Source organism: Oryctolagus cuniculus, chromosome 19, assembly GCF_051225735.1.
Source record: "Oryctolagus cuniculus isolate XC-2025 breed Fujian yellow rabbit chromosome 19, ASM5122573v1, whole genome shotgun sequence".
In the NCBI taxonomy this organism is placed as follows: Eukaryota; Metazoa; Chordata; class Mammalia; order Lagomorpha; family Leporidae; genus Oryctolagus; species Oryctolagus cuniculus.
Window position 1 is genome coordinate 70009236 of NC_142885.1, and position 19760 is coordinate 70028995.

At 62.2% G+C, this 19760-nt stretch overlaps 2 protein-coding genes across 10 annotated transcripts; one reads left to right on the top strand and one right to left on the bottom strand.

Moving 5' to 3' along the window:
* Positions 1 to 259: 259 nt before the first annotated feature.
* LOC100340360 (testisin) lies at positions 260 to 12483 on the bottom strand. 6 transcript variants are annotated; one of them, XM_089321376.1, is made up of 8 exons: positions 12117 to 12479; positions 11995 to 12021; positions 11616 to 11781; positions 10860 to 11143; positions 9790 to 9944; positions 7578 to 9559; positions 7459 to 7485; positions 7236 to 7357 (listed from the first exon to the last, which is right to left on the bottom strand). In XM_089321376.1, the coding sequence occupies exons 1-6, from the start codon at positions 12409 to 12411 to the stop codon at positions 9329 to 9331; spliced, it is 1158 nt and encodes a 385-aa protein (XP_089177502.1). In that variant the 5' UTR covers positions 12412 to 12479; the 3' UTR covers positions 7236 to 7357; positions 7459 to 7485; positions 7578 to 9328. The 6 variants fall into 6 exon arrangements, with proteins under 6 accessions (XP_089177504.1, XP_089177505.1, XP_089177503.1 ...); XM_089321377.1 differs by having other exon boundaries at positions 7234 to 7485; positions 9790 to 9918; positions 10894 to 11143; positions 12117 to 12483; XM_008250617.5 differs by having other exon boundaries at positions 7239 to 7485.
* A 3189-nt stretch (positions 12484 to 15672) lies between these two features.
* Positions 15673 to 19059, top strand: LOC100340108 (serine protease 41). 4 transcript variants are annotated; one of them, XM_070064095.2, is made up of 7 exons: positions 15688 to 15788; positions 15881 to 15907; positions 16001 to 16027; positions 16210 to 16375; positions 16963 to 17243; positions 18247 to 18398; positions 18670 to 19059. In XM_070064095.2, exons 1-7 carry the CDS (start codon positions 15722 to 15724, stop codon positions 18898 to 18900), a joined length of 951 nt encoding a protein of 316 aa, XP_069920196.2. In that variant the 5' UTR covers positions 15688 to 15721; the 3' UTR covers positions 18901 to 19059. The 4 variants fall into 4 exon arrangements, with proteins under 4 accessions (XP_089177508.1, XP_089177510.1, XP_069920196.2 ...); XM_089321382.1 differs by having other exon boundaries at positions 15673 to 15788; positions 15881 to 16027; XM_089321384.1 differs by having other exon boundaries at positions 15673 to 15788; positions 15881 to 16027; positions 17083 to 17243.
* The last annotated feature ends 701 nt before the right edge of the window (positions 19060 to 19760 follow it).

A 19760-nucleotide genomic window follows, 5' to 3' on the forward strand; every position in this document is an offset into this window, starting at 1 on the left:
CCCGGGCGAGCCCGCGGCCCCACAGCACGTAGCCTTTCGTGCTCAGACCCCAGATATCGGGTACGCCTGGCGCCCCCGAGCCCGACACAAGGTCCAGGCCGGGAAGCAAAGGCCGAACACCCACCGCGTTGGGTTCTGGCGGCCCTCACCCGCCGTGAGCAGCTGCGGCGTTTGAGGTGCCCTGAGGAAGAGTTTTCTGGAACCAGAGGGCACCAGCCAGGAAGGCGGTTGTTTGATACAGAACCCAGATGTATCATACCTCGTGGAAACGCCCTTAATCATTCACTGTGCCATTGCCGGGTCCTTTTTACAGGTCCATCTTTGCGGCCGTCGTGGCGTGGCGGGTAACCCGTGCCGGCGGCTCCACTTTCCATCAGCCCCTGCCGGTGGGCCTGGGAAAGCAGCCGCGGCGGGTGCGCCCCTGCACCCACGCTGGAGACCCAGATGAGGCTCCTGGCTCCGGCCTGGGCCGCGGGCAGTGACCCAGCAGACGGAAAGCTGGCGTTCTCTCTAACTGCCTTTCAAGTAAAAAAAAAAAAAAAAAAAAAAAAGTCCATTTTTCTGAGCCCGAGAATCGGCAAGCCCCCTCAGAGCAGAGCTGTAAGGCTGGGCTTTTCGGGCTCGGGTTTACCTCTGGCCGGGCCAAGGGACAGTGACCTTGGACTGGTCATCTCCGGAAGCCCAGCCGCTAATGGCATGAAGCGCCATTACGCATCTGCCGCCCCTCTGTGTGTGAGGAATTTTCTTGAAAAAAAGATTTGAGTTCCAGAGGAAGAGTCGGAGGTCTTCCATCCCCTAATCCCCAAGTGACCGCAATGGCCAGGCCAAAGCACGGAGCCAGGAACTCCCTCTGGGTCTCCAACGTGAGCGGCCGGGGCTGAGTGCTTGGGCCACTTTCTGTTGCTTTTCCAGGCACATCAGCAGGGAGCTGGATGGGACGCAGAGCAGTGCGACTGGAACTGGTTCTCTGGGATGATGGCAGTGCGGCCAGCAGCTCAACGCCTGCGCCACATGCCAGCTCGGAATTTTGAATTTTTAACTTAGCCCGCAAGGGAAATCAGCGCTAGGACCACACAGGGAGAGTCCGGGCTTGCTGATGTGAGCCCTAGCGCCGCACGCCAGCGCCCTGGAGCACCACTTGAACTCCTCCACAACTCCGGAACACAGCAGAGGGGCAAGGCCTTGGTCTCGCTAGGCCTGAAGTGGTGTTTCTGGACTGGAGAATGAGGGACAGTAGTTTCTTTAAAGCCCCGACCACCTTCAGGGAGACCCTTCCTGTAAACAAGTTACCAATATTTATGGAATTATCATTCTGTAGAGTCAGCACATTCACAACCCCAAGGGGTAGGTGTTCTCTAAGAACAATGAATTTCATCACATAGCCACAGTACAAATTTCAGAATTGGGAAAGTAACTTGAAACAATACCATAATCTACAGACTTCATTAAGATAGCGTCAGTTGTTCCAATAACATTATTTATAGCCAAAGAAAACTTCAAAATCACAGGTGCATTGCATTCAATTCTCATGTCTTTCTAGATTCCTCTAATGTGGAAGAGCTCTCTGTAGTTCCTGACAGAGACACTTTGAAGAATACAGGCCATTTATTTTGCAAAATAACACTAACTTGATAGGTTTTTAAAAGATTTATTTATTTGAAAGAGGGACAGAGAAATCTTCTATCTGCTGGTTTGCTCTCCAAAAGGCCGCAACGGCTGCACCTGGGCCAGGCTGAAGCAGGAGCCAGGAACAGAACCCAGGTTGCCCAGGGACCCAAGTACTTGGGCCATCACCTGCTGGCTCCCAGCAGAAAGCTGTAATCAGTCCTGGAGCTGGGACTCAAAGCCAGGCCCTCCAACCTAGGATGTAGGGGTGCGAAGCAGGGAGGGGGCTGGGAAGGCAGGGAGATGCCATTAGGGAGGGAGCGGGGTTACTCACACCACAGGTGTCTACACCGCCTTCCTTTCTGCCAGCACAAAGCATGTTATCATGGATTGATGTGCGTACAGCAGGCAGCGTGTAAAGTTGATTACAAATAAATATTAAAAAATCAAGCCTGAGTAGTCTACGTTAATGGTTTTTGCCATGCATTCACATGTCAGTTGTGGGGCCAGCACTGTGACATCGCGGCAAAAGCAGCTGCCTGCGGTGCCAGCATCACATATGGGCACTGGTTCGAATCCCTGTTGCTCCATTTCCAATCCAGCTCTGGCCTGGGAAAGCAGTAGAAGATGGCCCAAGTGCTTGGGCCCCTGCACCCACATGGGAGACCCAGAGGAAGCTCCTGTCCCCTAGCTTTGGGTCAGCCCAGCTCCAGCCGTTGAGGCTATTTGGTGAGTGAAATAGCAGAAAAAGGGCCTTTCTCTCTCTCCGCTTCTGCCTCTGCCTCTCTGTAACTCTTTCAAGAAAATAAATAAATCTATAAAAATAAAAGACGTGGGGCTGGTGCCGTGGCTCACTTGGTTAATCTTCCACCTGCGGTGCTGGCATCCCATATGGGTGCCAGATTCTGTCCCGGTTGCTCCTCTTCCAGTCCAGCTCTCTGCTGTGGCCCGGGAAGCCAGTGGAAAATGGCCCAAGTGCTTGGGCCCTGCACCCACGTGGGAGACCAGGAGGAAGCACCTGGCTCCTGGCTTCGGATCGGCACAGCACGCCAGCCGTAGTGGCCATTTGGGGGGTGAACCAACAGAAGGAAGACCTTTCTCTCTAACTCTGCCTGTCAAATTAAAAAAAAAAAAAAAAAAAAAGACGTGAGTTGTGGGGCAGAAACACACAGTGGAGGGTGCAGCTCTAGGGCACGGAGCACGCGTGTGCTGCTGGGGAGGACCCGGAACCATCTCCAAGTGGACGGCGCACGGCTGGGGGGGGGGTTGGAGGGCCTGGGTGATCCTGCTCTTCTTCCAGGCCCACGTCCTGCTAAGGCACCCTGGGAGCCAGAGCTGAGGGTGCCAGCGCCTGGACGCAGCTCTGGGACCCTGGTTTGAGCCCAGCCCAGCCCGGGGTGCTGTGGGCATTTGAGGAGAGAATCCGCAGACTGAAGACCTCCCTTGGTCTACCATCCTGTCTCTGTCATGCAAAGAAGAAAAACGAATAAGTACTTTTTAAAGGGCCACTTGGGGTTTTGAACAAAAGCCAAGCAAGGAAGCAGAGGGCAATGGCAGGACGACGGCAACAGTGATCTGGGGGCAGTCGGAGCCGCTCTGTTGTAACTCCTCTGTGACCCTGCACAACGCACTCAGAGCGAGAGCAGAATCCGTCCAGGTGATTTCACACTGCATGAGGATTCAAACTGGGACCCTGCGACGGACGGAGACCGGGGCTGTCCAGGAGCAAAGATTTGTGTCCTCTTGAGGCTGAGGAGGTATTACTTCTAAATACATTCAAGAAATTAATGACGTGGCCAGCGCTGTGGCACAGTGGGCTAAGCCACTGCCGGTGACTCTGGTATCTTGCATGGACTCCAGCAGGAGTCCTGGCTGCTTCACTTCCAGCCGAGCTCCCTGCTAATGCACCGGGAAAGCCCCTGCCATCCATGGGGGAGGCCTGGGTGGAGTTCCAGGCTGCTGGTTTTGGCCTCATTCCTGGTTGGGGATGAACTTGTAGACAGGAATTCTCGCTCTCCTCTGTCTCCACCTCTGTCTTTCAAATTATCAAATAATTCTTTTCTTCAAAAAAAAGCAAACCATAATCCACAGAGCTATTACTAAGATAATATAAAAGATATTACAAAGGAAAATGAAAAGGCAATTAATATTTTACAATAATTATCATTGATACACAAATTTAGGAAATAGAAATGGTGTAGGACACAGGTATCAAGAGGCCTTCAAGGTGCTGGCGCTGTGCCGTAGTGGGTTAGGATGCTGCCTGCAGTGCTGGCATCCCATATGGGCACCGGTTCAAGTTCCAGCTGCTCCGCTTCCAACCCACGTCCCTGCTAATGCACCTGGAAAAGCAGTGGAGGACAGCCCAAGTCCCTGTGCCCTCCATTGCTTTCCCAGGTGCATTAGCAGGAAGCTGGGTTGGAAGTGGAGTATCCAGGACTCAAACCGGCACCCATATGGGATGCCGGTGCAGCAGGTTGGGGCTTTAACCCACTGTACCACAGCACGGACCCCTCTGCTTCTTTTTAAATTGAATTTTATTTATTTGAAAGGCAGAGTTACAGAGAGAGAGAAGAGAGAGAGAGAGAGACAGAGAGATGGATATTCCATCGGCTAGTCCCTCCCCCACCCAAATTGCCACAACAGCTGGAGCCGGAACCAGACAAAGCCAGGAGCCCAGAATTCCATCCAGGTCTCCCACATGGGTGGCAGGGGCACCAGCACTTGGGCCATCTTCTGCTGCTTTCCACGGAACATTAGCAGGAAGCTGGATCAGAAGTGAAGCAGCAGAGACTTGAACCACTGTCCACGTGGGATGCCGGCATTGATGGCAGTGGCTTACCCGGCTGTATCACAACACCCAGCCCTCTCCGATGCTGACCTGCTGGTGTGGTCACCTGGGGAGAGAACGCGCAGATGGAAGCTCTCTCGCTCCTCTCACTGTCTCCTTCTCATTCTTTCTCTCTCAGACCCGTCTGCCACTATACCAATCAGGTGCATGAATCTTTAAACAAATTCAACACTCTTTCAGACAAAGACTCTACAAACTAGGACTAGAAGGAAACTAATCCAATAAATTAAAGTCTGTGTAAAAAAGCCCACAGCTAAAACCATGCTCATGGGAGAAGTCGCAGAGCCTCCTGTGTCGTCAGGAGAGAGCGGGGGGCGCTTGCCCTGGCCCCTGTGTTCAGCACAGACTGAAGGTTCACTCCGCATCTGCTGGAGGAGGATCAGCTGTGCACACGACAAGAGCGCGTCAGGAGGGACCCGCAGAGGCCTCGGAACCCTGCTGGACTCCTCAGCGAACCCAGCAAGTGCACGGCGCGGGATCGGTCTCCACAGAGCCGTTTCTGGGCAGAATGAACACTCCAAGAAGGAAAGAGAGACGATGCCAGGATAAAGTGGACTAAGTTCCATTGTGGCGGAGCAAGGTTTGTGCACACAGACAGCCACAGACGTCGCCGGCACGCTCGCTCGCTATCCAGCCGAGCTGGGTGAAGGCAGCACCGCCCCGCCTGCATCGGCGCTCTGTGCCGCCTGCCTCGGCAACTCTGCAGTTTGTGTGGAGCACGCACGGCCCGACGCGGAGCCCGCCCGAGAGTGTTGGGGAGGAGAACCAGGTGGGAGGTCTCAGGATCGCTGAGGCGGAACACACTGCTTAGCTCCCGGAATCCGACCGTGTGGCGCTGGCGCGAGTGGGAAGCAGAGACCCACGAGTGGAGCGTGCATCTAGAAACCGCCCCGCAGCCCCGCGGCCAGTCCATCCTCGGCCAGGCTGGAGGGGTCAGAGTGGGGGAGGCAGGCTCCCGGTGCCGGCACAACTGGGGATTTGCACTCTCGAGGGCAGGTGGGAGGGGACCTCACGACAGGCAGGGCTCAGCTCACAGCTCCTAGTCCTGGAGGTCAGCACCAGAACTACCCGACTCTTCCCAATGACATAGGGGTCCTCTCCACGGCCCTGCCTGGCAGCCGGGTCTCAGCCATTGGGCGCCTTCCTAGAGAGTCGCCGCCCACGTCCTCCTCCGGATGCGAGACCCTCACCCCTCTGGGACTCTCCCACTGTCTCTGTCCTTTGCTCTTTCTTCTCGTTTATGTGGCGGATCCTAGGACGTGCAGGTTTTGATTCTGTGTTCCCTGCGTGTGCTGAGGTTCTGATCCCTGCTGCACCACGAGAGCCAGACTTCCTCCCTGGCCACTCGGCTCGGGACGGCAGGCCTGGCCAGGCTGCCCTCCACCCTGGCTTCAGGTGCCATGGTCTGCAGAGGGCAGTGGGAGCCCCAGGCAGGACCTGCCTGCAGGTGGGGGCCGGAGGAGGAAAGCAGGTGCAGAGAGAGCTGAGCAGGCAGGCAGAGGGCTCCACGGGCCCCCAGAGACCACAGAGGGGCTGCTGGGCCAGCTGTGGCGGGAACAGGGTGTTCAGGAAGTGCCTGCCCCTCCCCACCACGTGTGCCCCCGGCTCACTCAGATTTTAAACATGTAGCCCCCGCCGGCAGTCAGCAGTCGGGTTCCACGAAGGTGGAGGAGAACAGGCAGTCGGGCTGTAGGTCATGCGGGAGGCCAGCTCCACCACAGCGACGTCATTGGCCGTGCCCAGGTGGAGAGGGAATGGAAGAGTTTTGTTCACTCGGATCACCTCGTCCAGGCTCCAAGTTGCAGAAAGGAGGCCTGTCCTCAGCTGACCCACCTGGACCCGCCAGCTGTCCACATCTGCGTACCTGGCAGAGGAGAGCGCTCTCAGGCCTGCGCAGCAGCGCCACCCCCTGGGCACAGCGGGGCTATGCAGGGACGTGACACTGACTGGGGGTTGCCACACCGGCCTTCCCACAAGCCACCAGCAAGTCCAGCTCACACACTGCCACCACCACGTCCAGAGCCTGGGGACCCGGAGGGGACAGGGCTTCCTCCCCTCCCCCTCATCTCGTCACCGCACAGAGCTGTCCTAGGACAGGGACACTGCGCCCAGCCCTCCAGTGAGCCTCTGTGCAGCCAAAAAGGAGCTGGCAGAGGAGGCCACCAGGGTGGGCACTGGGCAGGGTGGAGGCAGCTGGGTGCCCAGCCCCCAGCCCACCTCAGCTCATGCCTCCCCCACCTTGGTCCACACCTGTTGAGGGGGAATCGGGGTGGAAGCCCACCTTGCGTTGGTAAGGCAAAAGGACGATGCCCCCAAGGTGCATGGGATTGTTCTGAAAGAACATTCTGGAACAACATGCCCGGGGTTCCCTCCAGGGAATCTCTTGTGGGTGTGAGCGTGCAGGCCCTCCTTGAGGCTGTGGGGAACTCCAGGTCTCCATGGCCCTGGTGCCAGAGGAGAGGCCAGCTGCGGGGGCCCCAGCCTGAGCACTTCCTCGCCCCGCCCCCAGCGCGCCCCCCACTCACTTTGCGAAGCAGTGCGCGGCTGACATCACCCAGCGGCGGTTCAGCAAGGACCCGCCACAGACTTGTTTCTTCTCCCTAATCAGGCTGACCATCCAGGGCCAGCGCCCGCGGACCGACTCCACCCCGCCCACGATCAGCGGCTTATTTTCCCGCTCTCCGCAGGGCTCTGGGATGGAGAGAGCGACGCGCACTGAGGGCAGCCACAGCCCAGCCCGCCCACCCTCGCCCCGGGTGTGTGGAGACCCGGGATCCCGGTAGAAGCGCGCGGCCCCGGGTCGTCCCGCTGGGGAAGGAGGTGACACGGGACCCTCCCCGCACAGCCCGCCCCGCCCCCGGGCCCGTCGGTTACTTGAGAACAGCCTGGTGTTCATGGGACCTGCAGCGGAGGAGAGGAGGGTGAGGCGTCCCGCGCACCCGCACCCCCGCACCCCCGCACCCGGCCCGGCGGCTCCGCGCAGCGCGTCCTGCGCGCCCTACCTGCCAGCGGGTCCCAAATCCGCGATTCTGCGCGGAGAAGAGCAGGTGAGCTCCCTGGCGTCCACGCTCCCCGGCCTCCCCCCATGCCCTCGGGTCCCCCCGCGGCGACCCCAGCTCACCCGGCTCCTGGGGTGCGCCCCGCGCCAGCAGCAGCGCCAGCAGCAGCGTCCCAGCCCCCGCGCCCATGGCTGCTCTGCACCTGGGCGCCCCCTCCGCTTCCTCCCGCTCTGGCCGGGCCAGGCGCCCCCTGGGGGGAGAACAGGGGTGGGAGCCGCCAAGGCACCCCAGGAGACCCTGTCCTCCCTGGACCTCGCAGGACCAAGGGCTGGCTGGGGACCTCAGGCCTCCCAGCTCCCGGGGTCCCCAGCACACTCCCTGACACCGCCCAGAACCGGGGGACCCCAACAAGCCCCTTATCACCTGCACCCCAGCGTGCTGTCCTGAGCCCCAGGAGGAAGCTGGCCTCACTTTGTCAACTGGAGGGCTCTCAGCCTCCACAGCTGCCCTCATGGGGCCCACAGGTCACGCCGCCTTCCTGGGGGGTCTAGGGGACCCACACACCCAAGGCGGCCCCTGAAGCCAGGCTGGGAATGCACAGGTGAGTCGGGCCCACCACACGGCCCAGACCTCAGAGGCTGTGGCTCAGGGTCACGGTCGCCCAGTGTAAGGACGCACGTGCTCGTCAGAGGACAGGGGGCCAGTAGAGTCCGGGAGCCCCGGCGGGGCTGTGGCTGCACACAGAGGTCCACGCTCTCGGGGTGTGGGGAGCAGTCGGCCCCCAGCACGGTGCTCAAAGGAAAGTTGTCCCTGCGCAGGCAACGGCGACCGTGGGAGGGGTCGTTCGATCCCAGGAAGCTGCCGGCCCCGAAGCAGGGTGCAGGGTTCCAGACCAGGGTGAGGGCAGTGTCCAGGGTGTAGGGAGAGGGGAAGGCGCCTCCTGCTGGCCGTGGAAGCCCAGGCATGGCCGCAGGGGCATGGGCAGAGAATGGCCGCCATCGCTGACGTGCGCCCCTGAGAAGCAGCTGAGGGCACCGGCGGCAGGAGGCAGGAAGCGCCCGCAGAGAGGCGGGAAGGAGGCGGGTGTCGCTCACACACAATCCTGTGGTTGGAATAAATCACTGTGGTGCAGGGGCTGAACAGTAAGATGGACAGAGCTGGGGGCTGGGCTGGTGACCGGGGACGAAGGAGGAGACGTGATCACGGGCAGTGCAAGTGAAGGGGCCGAGAACACGGCGGAGGCTCGCCGTGGAGGGCGGGCAGACGGGCCGGGGCCGTCGCTGCTGGCGCTGGGGGCAGGCGGGGGAGCTCTGTCCCTGTCCACACCTGAGGGACTCACGGACGTTTCTGCATGATGAAACGTGCTTTCGTGAAAGAAACGGAGAGCAACCCGGCTCTGGGATTCCCCCGACAGAGCAGGGGCCCTGGGACAGGACCCCAGGGAGCCCGGGTGCCCCGGGGCCAGTGCACACCTGCACCCCGTCCTGAGCCAGGCCAGCCTCTGGGGCCCATGGCAGGAGCAGCGGTGTCCGGGGCTTCTGTGGTGGGGACAGGGGAATGGGGCCTCGGGAGCATGTGCCCCTGCCCCCAGCCACCTGGAGCCAGGCCTGCGCTGCCATCTTTATCTTCCTGCCTGCACGCACTGGAGGGGGCTCTCCTGTTTCAACCAGAGCGTGGAACGTGTGGGCTGTGAAAGGGACTGGCGCTTAGTTCGGGAGTTGGTGGCGGGGTGGGGCCTCTAGGGGGAGATGAGGCTGTCAGGACAGCTCCCTGCCAAAGGAATGCTTTGCCAGGCCCTGACTTAAGGCATTTATTAGGAAATGGGATGGGTGGGGGAGCTCCTGACTCCACAGCTGGCCCAGGGTCCCATGGGCTACTGGATTCCCAGAGCACACAGCAGGGCCAGGAGCAGCAGCGAGGAGCAGTGGCCGGGCCTGGGCGTGTGGTTTTGGTTCATCACGTGCTGGATCCAGTGGAAGTGGGGAGTGACGTTGGTGTAGACGCCGGGCCGGTTGGGCCGACCACAGCCTATTCCCCAGCTCACAACTCCAATCTGATACCACAGGCCGTCCGTGTCACACACCAGGGGTCCGCCCGAGTCACCCTGGGGAGCACGGTGGGTGAGCCCAGCCTGGGGCCAGCAGAGTGACTGGGAGATGAGGCGGGGCGTAGAGTGGGGTGGGCCGGGTCAAATCCTGCCTCTCCCCCTACAGCAGCCAAGCCTCGGCTTCCACATCCGCCTCGGCCTCTCCGGGGATGGAGTGAGGGTCTGCAGGGACTCAGCGCCAGGAGCCCTGGGGGGCCGAGGGAGGGCAGGGGGCGGGTGACACTTACAAAACAGGCGTCCTTGCCCCCTTGGGGATCGCCAGCGCAGACCATGTCTCCCCAGATGGTCCAGCGGAAGTCAGTCCTCTGGTACAGGTGATTACACATGGAGGTGTTGATGATGGCGACCTGCACTTCCTGGAGGGTGTAGGGATACGGCAGGACTGTCGGAGGGTGGGAGACAGCGGGAGATGCAACCTTACCCTTCTCTGAGCCGTGATGCCAGCACCTGTCGGGCTGGGGGGTCCCAGGGCATGCTGTTGCCCACTCCTCCTCTCAGGGGCCACATCACAGGGGCTCAGCAGTGTCACGGGGGGACCGGGGTGGGGGAGCTACGAGAGCTCCCTGAGACAGGCTCTACCTGGGACCCCTCAGTGGCAGCAGAAGCTGGCAGACCAGAGCGGCACCTGTTGGGCTGTCTCCCAAGCAGCCCCTGGGTGTGGAGCCAGCAGCCTCAGGACCCACTCCCAAGTAAGAAAGGAGCGCACGAGGCACCAGGCAGTGTCAGAGCCTGCCGGGGACCCACACCTGTGCAACCCCTCAGTGTGGCTCTCTAGCACCACCCGACCCCCAAGGACCACAGGGCACCAGGAGCTGCTCTGGGGAGAGCGCTCTGGACACCAGGCAGAGGTGGGCGCAGCACTCCTGGGGGTCGGCGGAGCCAGGGCAGACGCAGAGGTTAGGAGGAGCCGCAGTGGGGGGAGGGGGGCAGAGTGGAAGATGTGTGAAAGGAACCCCACCCGAGCTGCCCCCCTTCCCCAGCCCACCGCTCCCAGGCTGGGCAACGGATCCAGGCCGCGGCAGACGCCGAGGTTAGGAGGAGCCGCAGTGGGGGGAGGGGGGCAGAGTGGAAGATGCCCCTCCTCCCCAGCCCACCGCCCCCCAGGCTGGGCAACGGAGCCAGGCCAGGTCGGCCCCTCTCCCTTCCACGGCTTTGGCCCACACGGTGTCTGGAAGGCAGGTGTGAGCTTCCTGCCAGCAGGCGGGCAGAGGCCCCGGTGACACCCGACCAAGGAGGTGTTGCCGGGCCTTCTGCGGCTGGACCGTGCCCACCCTGCCCTGCCCGTGCCCGGCCTCACTCTCTTCCTCTTCCACATCGCCCCAGCCGGTCACCCAGCAGTCGGTCCGGTTCACGAACTGCGCCGAGGAGGGCAGCAGGCAGACGGGCTGGATGTTGTCGGTATAGCCCACGGAACTAGACAGCTTCAGCAAGGCGATGTCATAGGGGGACTCGCCCTTGAAGCCAGGGCTCAGGAAGATGCTGTCCACCCCGTAACGGTTGTAGTAGGCCTGCAGGTTCCAGAAGGACGGCCTGGCAGACAGCTCGCCAAACTGGACTGTGAACTCGAAGGCATCGTTGGACCTGCCAGGGGAGGAGCCCGCAGTCAGGCGCTGCACGGGAGGGCACGGCGGGGCCGCTCCTGGACATAAGACTGACTGCGGGGGCGCAGAAGCCCCCAGCAAGCCCTGCGGGCCCACTGTCACCCACTGCCACAGCCTGGGGCTGCCCCCAGTGGTCCTGCACCTCTGAGCCCAGCCTTCGAGAGGGCTTGCACTGAGGTGGGCACCAGCACACACCAGCCCTCCACACCTGGGAGCCACACTGCTGAGAGGCAGAATCAGGGTGGCAGCAGGTGAAGCTGTTTTCATCGGCAAACAAAAAGGACAATGTACCCAAAGGTGTATGGGGGTGGTCTGGGAGAACATTCTGGAAGAACGTGAACAGGGTTCCCTCTAGGGACAGCCGCAGCCTGGAGCAAGCCCCAGGCACGGGCAGGCCCGGGTCCAGCCCTGCGGGTGCGCCCCACCCTCCCGCGCCCCGGCGCCCCACTCACGACTGAAAGCAGTGGGCCGCGGTGAGCGCCCAGCGGCGGCTGAGCAGGCTCGCTCCACAGATGTGCGTGCCCCACAGGCGCAGGCTCCCTTGCCAGGGCCAGCGACCCAGCACCGCGTCTTCTCCGCCCACTATGCGCGTGGGGATGGTCTGGTGGCCACACGGCCCTGGGACGGCCAGAGACCCACGGATGAGCTGCACGAGGGCTCACCCCACCTCGGCTCGTCCCCGGGGGCGGAGGGGGGGTCCCGCGCGTCCCCACGGGGTCCGACGGCGCCCGCCCCTTCCCCCAGGGCGAGTCACTTTGGGCAAATGCCGGCCCTGAGGCGAGGGAGAGCAAAGGGCGAGGCGCCCCCGTGCCCCTCACGCGAGCGCCTTACCTGACAACAGGTTCGCTTCCGGCGGCTCTGGGTGGGGGCGAGAAGGAAGAGTGTCCTTGGCGTCTAGCCCCCACCCTCCCCTCACCACCTCGGGTCCAGCTGGCGGCGACCCCCGAGCTCACCAGGCTGCTTGGGCCCCACGCTCGCCAACAGCAGCGCCAGCGCCAGCAGCAGCGTCCGGCCTCGCGCGCCCATGGCCACCTCCGCCGCCACCTCCTCCGCACCGTGGCGCCCCCTCTGCTTCCTCCCGCCCCGGGCGCGGGCAGGCGCCCCCTGGGGGCGAGGGCGCAGGGTGGGCGCCCGAAGGCCTCCCCGGCCACGCTCTCGTCTGCACCCTGGGGTCTTGGCCGTCCCGCCGGGGGCCGCTCTGCCTCCATCCAGGACCAAAGACCTGATGTTCAACCAGGAGGCGCCCATTAAAGCACATTAGGAAACCTCCCCTGTGTGGCGCCCGGGGCCTGGCGCTGCCGGGCGCAAACTCCCTCGCAGGACTTCACGGGAGGGGCGCTGGGCGCCGACTGCCCCCTGGCGGCAGGCGCCGGTACTGCGCGCATCGCCCGGCTCAGGATCTTTTCTTTCCTATCAAGGGCGCATACAGGTACCATTAGATGACCTTTTACTTAATCAATATTCATTATACGTGTTTAAGAAATACAGCACGAGGGGCCGGCGCTGTGGCTCAGCGGGTTAACGCCCTGGCCTGAAGCGCCTGCATCCCATATGGGTGCCGGTTCGAGTCCTGGATGCTCCACTTCTGATCCAGCTCTCTGCTGTGGCCTGGGGAAGCAGTAGAAGATGGCCCAAGTCCTTGGGCCCCTGCACCCATGTGGGAGACCCAGAGGAAGCTCCTGGCTTTGGTCTGGCCTTTCCTCTCTCTGTGCAACTCTGACTTTCAAATAAATAAATCTTTTAAAAAATGCTATATTCCTTTTTAAAAAATATTTATTTATTTGAAAGTCAGAGTTACACACAGAAAGAGAAGGAGAGGCAGAGAGAGAGAGAGGGAGAGAGAGAGAGGGAGGGAGAAAGAGGCCTTCCATCCACTGGTTCACTCCCCAAATAGCTGCAACAGCTGGAGCTGCGCCGATCCAAAGCCAGGAGCCAGGAGCTTCCTCTGGGCCTCCCACATGGGTGCAGGGGCTCAAGTACTTGGGCCATCTTCTGCTGCTTTCCCAGGCCATAGCAGGGGGCTGGATCAGAAGTGGAGCAGCTGGGACTCGAATCGGCACCCATATGGGATGCCAGCGCTTCAGGCCAGGGTGTTAATCTGCTGAGCCACAGCACTGGTCCCAGCATGATATTTCAATACATAGGTATAATGACTGGATCAGGTATTGGAAATTCTGTCCTCTCATTTATTTCTTTGTATTGGGAATACTCAAAATTCTCTTTATTGCCTATTTTGAAATATACAATTAGTTGTCCAATGCAGTTAGCCTACTGTGCTGTGACTATTAACAGTTATTCCCTGGGGCTGGTGCTGTGGCAGACCGGCATCCCAGTGGGTGCTAGATGGAGTCCCGGCTGCTCCACCTCTGATCCAGCTCCCTGCCAATGGCCTAAGAAAGCAGCAGAGGATGACCTAAGTGTGTGGGCCCCTGCACCCGCATGGGAGACCCGGATGAAGCTCCTGGTTCCTGCCTTTGGTCTGACCCAGCCACAGACATTGCAGCCATTTTGGGAGCGGACCAGTGAACAGACACTCTCTAGCTCTCTCCCTCTCTCTGTAACTTTGCCTGTCAACTAAATCAATCTTGGGTCCAGCACTGTGGCACAGAGGGTTAACGCCCTGGCCTGCAGCACCGACATCCCATATGAACACCAGTTCGAGTCCCAGCTGCTCCACTTCTGACCCAGCTCTCTGCTGTGGCCTGGGAAAGCAGCAGAAGAGGGCCCAAGTGCTTGGGCCGCTGGACCTGCATGGGAGACCCAGAAGAGGCTCCTGGCCCCTGATCAGCTCAGGTCTGGTCTTTGTAGCCATTTGGTGAGTGAATAAGCAGATGGAAGACTTCTCTCTCTGGCTCTACATCTCTCTGTAACTGTCTTTCAAATAAATAAAATAAATCTTAAAAAAAAAGAAGAGGCCGGCGCCGCGGCTCACTAGGCTAATCCTCCGCCTAGCGGCGCCGGCACACTGAGTTCTAGTCCCGGTCGGGGCGCCGGATTCTGTCCCGGTTGCCCCTCTTCCAGGCCAGCTCTCTGCTGTAGCCAGGGAGTGCAGTGGAGGATGGCCCAGGTGCTTGGGCCCTGCACCCCATGGGAGACCAGGAAAAGCACCTGGCTCCTGGCTCCTGCCATCGGATCAGCGCGGTGCGCCGGCCTCAGCGCACCGGCCGTGGCGGCCATTGGAGGGTGAACCAACGGCAAAAGGAAGACCTTTCTCTCTGTCTCTCTCTCTCACTGTCCACTCTGCCTGTCAAAAAAAAAAAAATAATAAAATAAAAAAATAAAAAAAAAAGAAGAAAGAAAGGAACTATTCCTCAGGCCAGACACCGTAACACAGTGGTTAAGCCGCTGCTTGGGACGCCTGCACCGCCTATCAGAGTGCCTGGGGTCAAGTCCACCCCACTTCCAGCTTCCCGGACTGCACACCCAGGAGGCAGCGAGTGAGGGCTCAGTAGTGGCATCGCTACTGCCCACACGGGAGACCTGGACTCACTTCCTGGCTGCTGGCTGCGGTCTGGCCCAGACCTGGGTATTGCAGGATACTGGGGAAGTGCCCAGTGGATGGAATTCCCCTGTCTCTAACTTTGAAATAAGAATGATGTTTTTGGAAAAGGACATTGTCCACACATCCAACCTCACCCGGTGCCCACTGACCCTCCCCCACCTTTCCCAGCCCCGGGGAGGGAACCCTGTGCTACTGTTTCTGTGACAGCAACTCCCTGACGGTCCCCATGCTCTGTCATTCTGTGCCTGCCTTCCCCTGGCCCAACCATGCCCCTGCGGCCAAGCCTGGGCTTCCACGGCCAGCAGGAGGCGCCTTCCCCTCTCCCTACACCCTGGACACTGCCCTCACCCTGGTCTGGAACCTGCACCCTGCTTCGGGGCCGGCAGCTTCCTGGGATCGAACGACCCCTCCCACGGTCGCCGTTGCCTGCGCAGGGACAACTTTCCTTTGAGCACCGTGCTGGGGGCCGACTGCTCCCCACACCCCGAGAGCGTGGACCTCTGTGTGCAGCCACAGCCCCGCCGGGGCTCCCGGACTCTACTGGCCCCCTGTCCTCTGACGAGCACGTGCGTCCTTACACTGGGCGACCGTGACCCTGAGCCACAGCCTCTGAGGTCTGGGCCGTGTGGTGGGCCCGACTCACCTGTGCATTCCCAGCCTGGCTTCAGGGGCCGCCTTGGGTGTGTGGGTCCCCTAGACCCCCCGAGGAAGGCGGCGTGACCCGTGGGCCCCATGAGGGCAGCTGTGGAGGCTGAGAGCCCTCCAGTTGACAAAGTGAGGCCAGCTTCCTCCTGGGGCTCAGGACAGCAGGCTGGGGTGCAGGTGATAAGGGGCTTGTTGGGGTCCCCCGGTTCTGGGCGGTGTCAGGGAGTGTGCTGGGGACCCCGGGAGCTGGGAGGCCTGAGGTCCCCAGCCAGCCCTTGGTCCTGCTAGGGCCAGGGAGGACAGGGTCTCCTGGGGTGCCTTGGCGGCTCCCACCCTTGTTCTCCCCCCAGGGGGCGCCTGGCCCGGCCAGAGCGGGAGGAAGCGGAGGGGGCGCCCAGGTGCAGAGCAGCCATGGGCGCGGGGGCTGGGACGCTGCTGCTGGCGCTGCTGCTGGCGCGGGGCGAGCCCCAGGAGCCGGGTGAGCTGGGGTCGCCGCGGGGGGACCCGAGGGCATGGGGGGAGGCCGGGGAGCGTGGACGCCAGGGAGCTCACCTGCTCTTCTCCGCGCAGAATCGGGGGCAGAGGACTTCCTGCCAGGTAGGGCGCGCAGGACGCGCTGCGCGGAGCCGCCGGGCCGGGTGCGGGGGTGCGGGTGCGCGGGACGCCTCACCCTCCTCTCCTCCGCTGCAGGTCCCATGAACACCGAGCTGTTCTCAAGTAACCGACGGGCCCCGGGGCGGGGCGGGCTGTGCGGGGAGGGTCCGGTGTCACCTCCTTCCCCAGCGGGGCGACCCGGGGGCGCGCGCTTCTACCGGGATCCCGGGTCTTCACAACCCGGGGCGAGGGTGGGCGGGCTGGGCTGTGGCTGCCCTCAGTGCGCGTCTCTCTCTCCATCCCAGAGCCCTGCGGAGAGCGGGAAAATAAGCCGCTGATCGTGGGCGGGGTGGAGTCGGCCCGCGGGCGCTGGCCCTGGATGGCCCACTTGTCGCTGCCGAATAGTCACTTCTGTGGGGGTACCCTGCTGAACCGCCGCTGGGTGCTGTCGGCCGCCCACTGCTTCGGAACGTGAGTCTGGGGGCAGAGGGCAGGAGGAGGCCCGTGCTCTGCCGCTGGATCTGGGCCCCTTGCATCACTGCTGCCCCTGGAGGGAACCCCGGGCATGTTGTTCCAGAATGTTCTTTCAGAACAATCCCATGCACCTTGGGGGCATCGTCCTTTTGCCTTACCAACGCAAGGTGGGCTTCCACCCCGATTCCCCCTCAGCAGGTGTGGACCAAGGTGGGGGAGGCATGAGCTGAGGTGGGCTGGGGGCTGGGCACCCAGCTGCCTCCACCCTGCCCAGTGCCCACCCTGGTGGCCTCCTCTGCCAGCTCCTTTTTGGCTGCACAGAGGCTCACTTGGGGGCTGGGCGCAGTGTCCCTGTCCTAGGACAGCTCTGTGCGGTGACGAGATGAGGGGGAGGGGAGGAAGCCCTGTCCCCTCCGGGTCCCCAGGCTCTGGACGTGGTGGTGGCAGTCTGTGAGCTGGACTTGCTGGTGGCTTGTGGGAAGGCCGGTGTGGCAACCCCCAGTCAGTGTCACGTCCCTGCATGGCCCCGCTGTGCCCAGGGGGTGGCGCTGCTGCCCAGCACAACGACTGCCCTCATTGGGCAGGAACCCGGATCCCTCCCGGTGGCAGGTGCAGCTGGGCGAGCTGAGCAGCAGGCCCGATCAGTGGAGCATCAGCGCTTACCTGAGCCGCTACCGAGTGAGCAGAATCATTGTGAACCCCAGGGCACACCACATGCACCACGACGTGGCCCTGGTGGAGCTGGCCTCCCCCGTGACCTACAGCGCCTACGTCCAGCCCATCTGCGTGCTCTCCTCCACCTTCATGTTCCAGCACCGGCCTGACTGCTGGACAACTGGCTGGGGCTTCATCCTACAAAACCAGAGTGAGCCGGGGGCACACGTGGTGGGGAGGGGCGGGCACTTCCTGAACACCCTGTTCCCGCCACAGCCGGCCCAGCAGCCCCTCTGTGGTCTCGGGGCCGTGGAGCCCTCTGCCCGCCTGCTCAGCTCTCTCTGTTGTGCCGGCACCGGGATCCTGCCTCCCCCACTCTGACCCCTCCAGCCTGGCCGAGGATGGACTGGCCGCGGGGCTGCGGGGCGGTTTCTAGATGCACGCTCCACTCGTGGGTCTCTGCTTCCCACTCGCGCCAGCGCCACACGGTCGGATTCCGGGAGCTAAGCAGTGTGTTCCGCCTCAGCGATCCTGAGACCTCCCACCTGGTTCTCCTTCCCAACACTCTCGGGCGGGCTCCGCGTCGGGCCGTGCGTGCTCCACACAAACTGCAGAGTTGCCGAGGCAGGCGGCACAGAGCGCCGATGCAGGCGGGGCGGTGCTGCCTTCACCCAGCTCGGCTGGATAGCGAGCGAGCGTGCCGGCGACGTCTGTGGCTGTCTGTGTGCACAAACCTTGCTCCGCCACAATGGAACTTAGTCCACTTTATCCTGGCATCGTCTCTCTTTCCTTCTTGGAGTGTTCATTCTGCCCAGAAACGGCTCTGTGGAGACCGATCCTGCGCCGTGCACTTGCTGCGTTCGCTGAGGAGTCCAGCAGGGTTCCGAGGCCTCTGCGGGTCCCTCCTGACGCACTCTTGTCGTGTGCACAGCTGATCCTCCTCCAGCAGATGCGGCGTGAACCTTCAGTCTGTGCTGAACACAGGGGCCAGGGCAAGCGCCCCCCCCCCCCCCCCCCGCTCTCTCCTGACGACACAGGGAGGCTCTGCGACTTCTCCCATGAGCATGGTTTTAGGTCCTTCTGTGGTATTGCTGGGCGGCCAGGAGGGGCAAACCACAGGACACCACCCCCGGCACTGCAGTGTGGCCCTCGCACTCCCCAGCCCCTGGTGGCAGAGCACAGGCTAAGGTCGTGTCCTCTGTCTTCTACCCCAGGCATCCCCGCTCCATTCAACCTCCGGGAAGTGCAGGTCACCATTCTGAACACCACCTGGTGCAATCACCTCTTCAGCCTGCCCTCTGAGCGCCACCTAGTGGAGGAGTACATGGTCTGCGCCGCCAGACAGGAAGGCGGGGTGGTCTGCAGTGTGAGTGACCCTACCCGACTGGGGCAGACCCCTGCCGTCCCAGTCCCCTCCCCGCCCCCACCTGCAGTGCCTGCGTGAGAGCAGTGGCAGGGGGCAAACCACCTCCTTCCACAGTCCTCTCCTCCTCCTCACGCCAGCCCCGGGTGCTGCTGGCCCACTTTGCAGATGCAGAAGCTGAGGCGTGCCCGCTGCATGGGAGGGGAACTTGCACCCTCCTGCTCTCCCGCCCCTCCTCCCTGCCCCAGGCCATGCTCACCACGTTGCTCCCCAGGGCGACTCAGGGGGACCCTTGGTCTGCGACATCGATGGAATCTGGTACCAGGTTGCAATTATCAGCTGGGCAATTGGCTGTGGGCTGCCCAACCGCCCCTCTGGCTACGCCAACGTCAGCCAGTACTTCAAGTGGATAAAGCTGGTGGCTGGTGCGCCCAAGCCGGACCCCTCCCCTACTCTGCTGCTGCTGGCTCTGCGCTGTGCTTCCTGGGTTCTGTGGGCAGCATGAGCCGCCCACCCCACCCCACACACCTATGAGGGTGTGCTGGGTGCCCCAGCGCCAGCCCCTTCCCCGGGGCTGTAGGCACCCAGGGCTGGGGTGGGGACTGCCTGTGGACCTGGCTCCTATCCGCTGTGTCTCATTTGCTAATAAACCTGTGTGGGCGCCTCAGCTGTCACTCTAAGGTTTGTGCAGAGCCAGCGTCTTCATGAGCAGCTCCCTCTGTTCAGCCAGGTCCATCCAGCCCAAGACAGTCCCCCCACTCCCAAACCTCTGTCCCCCGACAGTCACGCTCTGGTTGAAACAGGAGAGCCCCCTCCAGTGCGTGCAGGCAGGAAGATAAAGATGGCAGCGCAGGCCTGGCTCCAGGTGGCTGGGGGCGGGGGCACATGCTCCCGAGGCCCCATTCCCCTGTCCCCACCACATAAGCCCCGGACACCGCTGCTCCTGCCATGGGCCCCAGAGGCTGGCCTGGCTCAGGACGGGGTGCAGGTGTGCACTGGCCCCGGGGCACCCGGGCTCCCTGGGGTCCTGTCCCAGGGCCCCTGCTCTGTCGGGGGAATCCCAGAGCCGGGTTGCTCTCCGTTTCTTTCACGAAAGCACGTTTCATCATGCAGAAACGTCCGTGAGTCCCTCAGGTGTGGACAGGGACAGAGCTCCCCCGCCTGCCCCCAGCGCCAGCAGCGGCGGCCCCGGCCCCTCTGCCCGCCCTCCACGGCGAGCCTCCGCCGTGTTCTCGGCCCCTTCACTTGCACTGCCCGTGATCACGTCTCCTCCTTCGTCCCCGGTCACCAGCCCAGCCCCCAGCTCTGTCCATCTTACTGTTCAGCCCCTGCACCACAGTGATTTATTCCAACCACAGGATTGTG